At 32.6% G+C, this 10,044-nt stretch overlaps 1 protein-coding gene across 1 annotated transcript in view; it reads left to right on the top strand.

Annotated features, from left to right (window-relative positions):
• The first annotated feature begins 725 nt into the window (after positions 1 to 725).
• Positions 726 to 10,044, top strand: part of rabl2 (RAB, member of RAS oncogene family-like 2) — a 17,821-nt gene continuing 8,502 nt past the window's right edge. The window contains exons 1-3 of the mRNA XM_062041058.1: positions 726 to 986; positions 2,800 to 2,920; positions 2,996 to 3,025. Coding sequence (XP_061897042.1) covers positions 2,838 to 2,920; positions 2,996 to 3,025 — 113 coding nt within the window. The 5' untranslated portion in view covers positions 726 to 986; positions 2,800 to 2,837. The remainder of the gene's footprint in view (positions 987 to 2,799; positions 2,921 to 2,995; positions 3,026 to 10,044) is intronic.

Below are 10,044 nucleotides of genomic sequence, written 5' to 3'. Positions count from 1 at the left end.
TCTACCTGTCAACTGTCAGTTTAGCGTCTTTGTTTTCTACCTGGCAACTGTCAGTTTAGCATCTTTGTTTTCTACCTGTCAACTGTCAGTTTAGCATCTTTGTTTTCTACCTGTCAACTGTCAGTTTAGCATCTTTGTTTTCTACTTGTAACTGTCAGTTTAGCATCTTTGTTTTCTACCTGTCAATTGTCAGTTTAGCGTATTTGTTTTCTACCTGTCATCTGTCAGTTTAGCATCTTTGTTTTCTACCCGTCAACTGTCAGTTGAGCATCTTTGTTTTCTACCTGTCAACTGTCAGTTTAGCATCTTTGTTTTCTACCTGTCAACTGTCAGTTTAGCATCTTTGTTTTCTACCTGTCAACTGTCAGTTTAGCATCATTGTTTTCTACCTGTCAACTGTCAGTTTAGCATCTTTGTTTTCTACCTGTCAACTGTCAGTTTAGCATCTTTGTTTTCTACCTGTCAACTGTCAGTTTAGCATCTTTGTTTTCTACCTGTCAACTGTCAGTTTAGCATCTTTGTTTTCTACCTGTCAACTGTCAGTTTAGCATCTTTGTTTTCTACCTGTCAACTGTCAGTTTAGGCTGCTCGCCGGTTCCTCATCACCACTTCAAGATGGCGGCCGAATTTCTCGCGTCACAGCAGCAAATGCTGCGTCTATTTATAACATGTCTATGGTCCCCGTTGTCCATCCATCCATTAATTTTCTAACGCTTGTCCCTTTTGGGTTAGCATAGAAACAAAAACATCTCCGCGAGCCTTTTGCCTTTACAATACAAATTACTGGCAGGCATCAGCAAAGACAGCTAAATATTGTGTCACGGGTCCTTTGGGCGTCCCCGTTGCATAGAAACAAAAACATCTCCGTGAGACTTTTGCCTTTACAATACAAATTACTGACAGTTTTTGGGATATTTAACAATAAAATATATCAGGCTATATAGATAATATACTCAATGATAACAGTCGGGAAGTTGTACCAAAACGTGAGTTACATTTTTTTATTTTTCATTTGCAAGCCAGCTAGCAAGATAGTCTGCTTGTGTAAATGAACGGCGTTAGTCCTCGTAAAAAACATCTTTAAAACGCAACTTTGTATTATAAGCAACTGTGTTGACTGTTTGACTGATTGACTGTTTGACTGTCCGGGAAGTGAAGACCAAACATTTCGCTTTTTAGGAGGCGAAAATAAGCTTAAAAAGGAACCGGTGGTGACGTCATCTAGCTAATTAGCTAGCTAGCCAACACTGTCCTCGTTAGCTTGCCCACTTGTCTTGTAATCTTCCATCCATCCATTTCCTACTGCTTGTCCTTGTAATCTTGCGGCGTGTTAAAACTACACTTGTTGTAATAATCTTTAAAACTACACTACATAACACATGTTGGAATAATCTTTAAAACAACACAACATAACACTTGTTGGAATAATCTTTAAAACTACACAACATAACACTTGTTGGAATAATCTTTAAAACTACACATCACACTTGTTGGAATAATCTTTAAAACTACACAACATAACACTTGTTGGAATAATCTTATTAAAACAACACAACATAACACATGTCGGCATAATCTTTCAAACAACACAACATAACACATGTTGGAATAATCTTTAAAACTACACAACATAACACTTGTTGGAATAATCTTTAAAACTACACAACATAAGGCATGTTGGAATAATCTTTAAAACTACACAACATAACACATGTTGGAATAATCTTTAAAACAACACAACATAACACTTGTTGGAATAATCTTTAAAACTACACAACATAACACATGTTGGAATAATTTTTAAAACAACACAACATAACACTTGTTGGAATAATCTTCAAAACTACACAACATAACACTTGTTGGAATAACCTTTACAACTACACAATATAACACTTGTTGGAATAATCTTTCAAACAACACAACACAACACATGTTGGAATAATCTTTTAAACTACACAACATAACACATGTTACAATAATCTTTAAAACTACACAACATAACACTTGTTGGAATTATCTTTAAAACTACACAATATAAAACTTGTTGGAATAATCTTTCAAACAACACAACATAACACGTGTTACAATAATCTTTAAAACTACACAACATAACACTTGTTGGAATAATCTTTAAAACTACACAATATAAAACTTGTTGGAATAATCTTTCAAACAACACAACATAACACATGTTACAATAATCTTTAAAACTACACAACATAACACATGTTGGAATAATCTTTAAAACTACACAACATAACACATGTTGGAATAATCTTTTTAAAACTACACAACATAACACACGTTGGAATAATCTTTTTAAAACTACACAACATAACACATGTTGGAATAATCTTTTTAAAACTACACAACATAACACTTGTTGGAATAATCTTTAAAACTACACAACATAACACTTGTTGGAATAATCTTATTAAAACAACACAACATAACACATGTTGGCATAATCTTTCAAACAACACAACATAACACATGTTGGAATAATCTTTAAAACTGCACAACATAACACTTGTTGGAATAATCTTTAAAACAACACAACACCTGTTGGCATAATCTTATTAAAACAACACAAGGCAAGGCAAGGCAAGGCAACTTTATTTGTATAGCGCTTTTCATACACAAGGCAGACTCAAAGTGCTTCACAGACAACAAAGTGAAATGAAAGAAAATAAAAGCAAAATTAAAATGCAGACAATAAAAATAAAAACACAACATAACACATGTTGGAATAATCTTATTAAAACAACACAACATAACACATGTTGGCATAATCAGGTGGTCGGTGGAGAGTAGGTCCAAGAAGAAGGGCAACAATGGCCGGGGACGACGACGTCCCCGAGTTGGAGCAACAGGTGAAGATCATCTGTTTGGGAGACAGCGCCGTTGGCAAGTCCAAGTAAGTGTGGACTTGAAATGACTGCTTTTGCATTGTGGACGTGTGGTTTTGACTTGTGTGTTCTGTCCACAACAGGCTGATGCAGAGGTTTCTCCTGGACGAATAGTATCCTTCACGGATGAAGCAAAAGCTTGGCTCCAGAGGCTGAAACTCAGATACGTTGACAAGTCCATCCATTTTCTGCCACTTGTCCCTTTTTTGGGGTCACGGGGGAAAAGTTATCATTGCAAAACATAGGATACTTTGACAAAATGTGGACACACTGCAGGCAATTGAGCAAACACAGATCAGTCCCACTAAAGGCAGACAAGTCGACTTTTTGCACATAACTAGATGAGGCAGTTCGTGTGAATGCTGAAGTTGAACTGAAATGCTGGTGAGAATAGTTTGAATGTAGAAGAGTTTGAATTTCCAGGAAAACTGGAACTAGGGAAAGTGCTAGTTTGAATGTCCAGGATGAGTGGAATGTGTTGATGTTGGAATGGTATGAATAGGTTAAAAAAATTTAGAAATGGTGCAAGTTTGAAAAATGGCAAATTCAGTTTGAATGGGGGAAATGTCCCTAAAAACAAGGAAATCCAGGATTTTTTTTTTTTTAGAATTGTTGAAGGAGAATAAATATAAAAATATTCAGCCTGAACAAGCTGACCATTTTGAAGTTGAAACTGTTTAAATTAGATTAAAAATTGTGGAATTTTGAAAAAAAAGGTCCCATTCATTTCATAAAAAATTGGGAATTTTGGGAAAAGAGGGAATTTTTTTGAAAATGGTAAAAAAAAAAAAATACTTGAATGTTGTGAATGATTAGTGTTGGAATTTTTAAAATCGGTCAAGAAATGTTGTAACATTTTGAAATGAGAATTTTTTTTTAGGAATTCCTGGAATTTCGTGAAAACCGGGAATTTTTCCAGTTCGCAGAACAACTTTTTTTGTTGTTGTCCTGATTAAGATGAATGTTTTGTCGGTGGAATGGTTGAAGTGGGTTGAAAAATGTGGAAGGAGTAGTCGACAGAAAAAAGGGTTTGAAAAAACAGGAATTTTTTTGGAACTTGGCAAAATGATAGTTTGATTGTCCAGGATGAGTTGAATGTGTTGATGTTGGAATGGTATGAATAGGTAAAAAAAATTTGGAAATGGTGGTAGTTTGAAAAATGGCAAATTCAGTTTGAATGGGGAAAATATCCCTAAAAACTAGGAAATCCAGGATTTTTTTTTTTTTTTTAGAATTGTCGAAGGAGAATAAATATAAAAATATTCAGCCTGAACAGGCTGACCATTTTGAAGTTGAAACTGTTTAAATTAGATAAAAAATTGTGGAATTTTGAAAAAAAGGGTCCCATTCATTTCATAAAAAATTGGGAATTTGGGGAAAAGAGGGAATTTTTTTGAAAATGGTAAAAAAAAAAATACTTGAATGTTGTGAATGATTAGTGTTGGAATTTTTAAAATCGGTCAAGAAATGTTGTAACATTTTGAAATGAGAATTTTTTTTTAGGAATTCCTGGAATTTCGTGAAAACTGGGAATTTTTCCAGTTCGCAGAACAACTTTTTTTTTTTTTTGTCCTGATTAAGATGAATGTTTTGTCGGTGGAATGGTTGAAGTGGGTTGAAAAATGTGGAAGGAGTAGTCAAGAGAAAAAAGCGCTTAAAAAAACGTGAATTCCTGGAATTTTTTTTTAACTTGGAAAAATGATAGTTTGAATGTCCAGGATGAGTAGAATGGGTTGATTTTGGAATGGTATGAATAGGGTAAAAAAATTTGGAAATGGTGGAAGTTTGAAAAATGGCAAAATCAGTTTGAATGGGGAAAATGTCGCTAAAAACTAGGAAATCCAGGATTTTTTTTTTTTTAGAATTGTTGAAGGAGAATAAATATAAAAATATTCAGCCTGAACAGGCTGACCATTTTTGAAGTTGAAACGGTTTAAATTACATTAAAAATTGTGGAATTTTGAAAAAAAAAAGGTGCCATTAATTTCATAAAAAATTGGGAATTTTGGGAAAAGAGGGAATTTTTTTGAAAATGGTAAAAAAATAATAATACTTGAATGTTGTGAATGATTAGTGTTGGAATTTTTAAAATCGGTCAAGAAATGTTGTAACATTTTGAAATGAGAATTTTTTTTTAGGAATTCCTGGAATTTCGTGAAAACCGGGAATTTTTCCAGTTCGCAGAACAACTTTTTTTTTGTTGTCCTGATTAAGATTAATGTTTTGTCGGTGGAATGGTTGAAGTGGGTTGAAAAATGTGGAAGGAGTAGTCGACAGAAAAAAGGGTTTGAAAAAACGGGAATTCATGGAATTTTTTTTTGAACTTGGCAAAATGATGGTTTGATTGTCCAGGATGAGTGGAATGTGTTGATGTTGGAATGGTATGAATAGGTAAAAATATTTGGAAATGGTGGTAGTTTGAAAAATGGCAAATTCAGTTTGAATGGGGAAAATGTCCCTAAAAACTAGGAAATCCAGGATTTTTTATTTTTAGAATTGTTGAAGGAGAATAAATATAAAAATATTCAGGCTGAATAGGCTGACCATTTTGAAGTTGAAACGGTTTAAATTAGATAAAACATTGTGGAATTTTGAAAAAAAAAGTCCCATTCATTTCAATAGGAATTTCATAAAAAATTGGGAATTTTGGGAAAAGAGGGAATTTTTTTGAAAATGGAAAAAAAAAACTTGAATGTTGTGAATGAGCTTAAATTATTGGTGTTGGAATTGTTTAAATCGGTCAAGAAATGTTGTAGTAACATTTTGAAATGAGAAATGTTTTTTAGGAATTCCTGGAATTTCGTGAAAACCGGGAATTTTTCCAGTTCGCAGAACAACTTTTGTTTTTTTTGTACTGATTAAGATGAATGTTTTGACGGTGGAATGGTTGAAGTGGGTTGAAAAATGTGGAAGGAGTAGTCGACAGAAAAAAGGGTTTGAAAAAAACGGGAATTCCTGGAATTTCTTTTGAACTTGAAAAAATGATAGTTTGATTGTCCAGGATGAGTGGAATGTGTTGATGTTGGAATGGTATGAATAGGTAAAAAAAATTTGGAAATGGTGCAAGTTTGAAAAATGGCAAATTCAGTTTGAATGGGGGAAATGTCCCTAAAAACAAGGAAATCCAGGATTTATTTATTTTTAGAATTGTTGAAGGAGAATAAATATAAAAATATCCAGCCTGAACAGGCTGACCATTTTGAAGTTGAAACTGTTTAAATTAGATAAAAAATTGTGGAATTTTGAAAAAAAGGTCCCATTCGTTTCATAAAAAATTGGGAATTTTTGGAGAAGAGGGAATTTTTTTGAAAATGGTGAAAAAAACAAAACTTGAATGTTGTGAATGATTGGTGTTGGAATTTTTAAAATCGGTCAAGAAATGTTGTAGTAACATTTTGAAATGAGAAATGTTTTTTAGGAATTCCTGGAATTTCGTGAAAACCGGGAATTTTTCCAGTTCGCAGAACAACTTTTGGTTTTTTCTGTCCTGATTAAGATCAATGTTTTGACGGTGGAATGGTTGAAGTGGGTTGAAAAATGTGGAAGGAGTAGTCGACAGAAAAAAGGGTTTGAAAAAACGGGAATATTTTTGGAACTTGGCAAAATGATAGTTTGATTGACCAGTATGAGTGGAATACGTTGAAGGTGGAATGGTTTGAATCGGTTGAAAAATGTGGAAATGGTGGAAGTTTGAAAAATGACAAATTCAGTTTGAATGGGGAAAATGTCCCTAAAAACTAGGAAATCCAGGATTATTTTTTTTAGAATTGTTGAAGGAGAATAAATATAAAAATATTCAGCCTGAACAGGCTGACCATTTTTGAAGTTGAAAGGGTTTAAATTAGATTAAAAATTGTGGAATTTTGGAAAAAAATGTCCCATTCATTTCAATAGGAATTTCATACAAAATTGGGAATTTTGGGAGAAGAGGGAATTTATTTGAAAATGGTAAAAAAACCAAACTTGAATGTTGTGAATGATTGGTGTTGGAATTGTTTAAATCGGTCTAGAAATGTTGTAGTAACATTTTGAAATGAGAAATGTTTTTTTAGGAATTCCTGGAATTTCGTGAAAACCGGGAATTTTTCCAGTTCGCAGAACAACTTTTGTTTTTTTTGTACTGATTAAGATGAATGTTTTGACGGTGGAATGATTGAATTGGTTTGAAAAATGTGGAAGGAGTAGTCGACAGAAAAAAGGGTTTGAAAAAACGGGAACTCCTGGAATTTCTTTTGAACTTGAAAAAATGATAGTTTGATTGTCCAGGATGAGTGGAATGTGTTGATGTTGGAATGGTATGAATAGGTAAAAAAAATTTGGAAATGGTGGAAGTTTGAAAAATGGCAAATTCAGTTTGAATGGGGGAAATGTCCCTAAAAACAAGGAAATCCAGGATTTATTTTTTTTTAGAATTGTTGAAGGAGAATAAATATAAAAATATTCAGCCTGAACAGGCTGACCATTTTGAAGTTGAAACTGTTTAAATTAAATATATTAGATATATTTAAAAAAAAAAAAGGTCCCATTCATTTCATAAAAAATTGGGAATTTTGGGAAAAGAGGGAATTTTTTTTGAAAATGGTAAAACAAAAATACTTGAATGTTGTGAATGATTGGTGTTGGAATTTTTAAAATCGGTCAAGAAATGTTGTAACATTTTGAAATGAGAATTTTTTTTTAGGAATTCCTGGAATTTTGTGAAAACCGGGAATTTTTCCAGTTCGCAGAACAACTTTTTTTTGTTGTCCTGATTAAGATGAATGTTTTGTCGGTGGAATGATTGAAGTTGGTTGAAAAATGTGGAAGGCGTAGTCGACAGAAAAAAGGGTTTGAAAAAACGGGAATTCCTGGAATTTTTTTTTGAACTTGGCAAAATGATGGTTTGATTGTCCAGGATGAGTGGAATGTGTTGATGTTGGAATGGTATGAATAGGTAAAAAATTTGGAAATGGTGGTAGTTTGAAAAATGGCGAATTCAGTTTGAATGGGGAAAATGTCGCTAAAAACTAGGAAATTCAGGATTTTTTTTTTTAGAATTGTTGAAGGAGAATAAATATAAAAATATTCAGGCTGAATAGGCTGACCATTTTTGAAGTTGAAACGGTTTAAATTAGATAAAACATTGTGGAATTTTGAAAAAAAAAAGTCCCATTCATTTCAATAGGAATTTCAAAAAAATGTGGGAATTTTGGGAAAAGAGGGAATTTTTTTGAAAATGGTAAAAAAACAAACTTGAATGTTGTGAATGAGCTTAAATTATTGGTGTTGGAATTGTTTAAATCGGTCAAGAAATGTTGTAGTAACATTTTGAAATGAGAAATGTTTTTTAGGAATTCCTGGAATTTTGTGAAAACCGGGAATTTTTCCAGTTCGCAGAACAACTTTTTTTTTGTCCTGATTAAGATGAATGTTTTGCTGGTGGAATGGTTGAAGTGGGTTGAAAAATGTGGAAGGAGTAGTCGACAGAAAAAAGGGTTTGAAAAAACGGGAATTCCTGGAATTTTTTTTTTAACTTGGAAAAATGATAGTTTGATTTTCCAGGATGAGTGGAATATGTTGAAGGGGGAATGGTATGAATAGGTTAAAAAAATGTATAAATGGTGGAAGTTTGAAAAATGGCAAATTCAGTTTGAATGGGGAAAATGTCCCTAAAAACTAGGAAATCCAGGATTTTTTTATTTAGCCTGAACAGGCTGATAATTTTTGAAGTTGAAACGGTTTAAATTAGATTAAAAATTGTGGAATTTTGGGAAAAAAGGTCCCCTTCATTTCAATAGGAGTTTCATAAAAAATTGGGAATTTTGGGAGAAGAGGGAATTTTTTTGAAAATGGTAAAAAAAAAAAAACTTGAATGTTGTGAATGATTGGTGTTGGAATTTTTTAAAATCGGTCAAGAAATGTTGTAGTAACATTTTGAAATGAGAAATGTGTTTTAGGAATTCCTGGAATTTCATGAAAACCGGGAATTTTTCCAGTTCGCAGATGAATGTTTTGACGTTGGAACGTTTGAAAAAAGAGGAATTCCTGGAATTGTTTTTGAACTTGGAAAAATGATAGTTTGGTTGTCCAGGATGAGTGGAATACGTTGAAGGTGGAATGGTATGAATAGTTTAAAAAAATGTGGAAATGGTGGAAGTTTGAAAATGGCAAATTCAGTTTGAATGGGGAAAATGTCCCTAAAAACTAGGAAATCCAGGATTTTTTTTTTTAGAATTGTTGAAGGAGAATAAATATAAAAATATTCTGCCTGAACAGCCTGACCATTTTGAAGTTGAAACTGTTTAAATTAGATAAAAAAATGTAGGATTTCTGGAAATTTGAAAAAAAGGTCCCATTCATTTCAATAGGAATTTCATAAAAAATTGGGAATTTTGGGAAAAGAGGGAATTCTTTTGAAAATGGTAAAAAAAAAAACACTTGAATGTTGTGAATGAGTTGAGTTTAAATGATTGGTGTTGGAATTTTTTAAATCGGTCAAGGAATGTTGTAGTAACATTTTGAAATGAGAAATGTTTTTTAGGAATTCCTGGAATTTCGTGAAAACCGGGAATTTTTCCAGTTCGCAGAACAACTTTTGTTTTTTTGTCCTGATTAAGATCAATGTTTTGACGGTGGAATGGTTGAAGTGGGTTGAAAAATGTGGAAGGAGTAGTCGACAGAAAAAAGGGTTTGAAAAAACAGGAATTCCTGGAATTTTTTTTGAACTTGGAAAAATGATAGTTTGATTGTCCAGGATGAGTGGAATATGTTGAAGGTGGAATGGTATGAATAGGTTAAAAAAATGTGGAAATGGTGGAAGTTTGAAAAATGGCAAATTTAGTTTGAATGGGGAAAATATCCCTAAAAACTAGGAAATCCAGCATTTTTTTTTTTAGAATTGTTGAAGGAGAATAAAAATAAAAATATTCAGCCTGAACAGGCTGACCATTTTTGAAGTTGAAACTGTTTAAATTAGATAAAGAATTGCGGAATTTTGAAAAAAAGGTCCCATTCATTTCAATAGGAATTTCATACAAAATTGGGAATTTTTTTGAAAATGGTAAAAAAAACTTGAATGTTGTGAATGATTGGTGTTGGAATTTTTTTAAATCGGTCAAGAAATGTTGTAACATTTTGAAATGAGAAATGTGTT

This window comes from Entelurus aequoreus, linkage group LG03, assembly GCF_033978785.1.
Source record: "Entelurus aequoreus isolate RoL-2023_Sb linkage group LG03, RoL_Eaeq_v1.1, whole genome shotgun sequence".
Taxonomy (NCBI): Eukaryota; Metazoa; Chordata; class Actinopteri; order Syngnathiformes; family Syngnathidae; genus Entelurus; species Entelurus aequoreus.
Note: the sequence above shows the minus strand (reverse complement) of the source record. Positions and strands in the feature narration are given on the sequence as shown.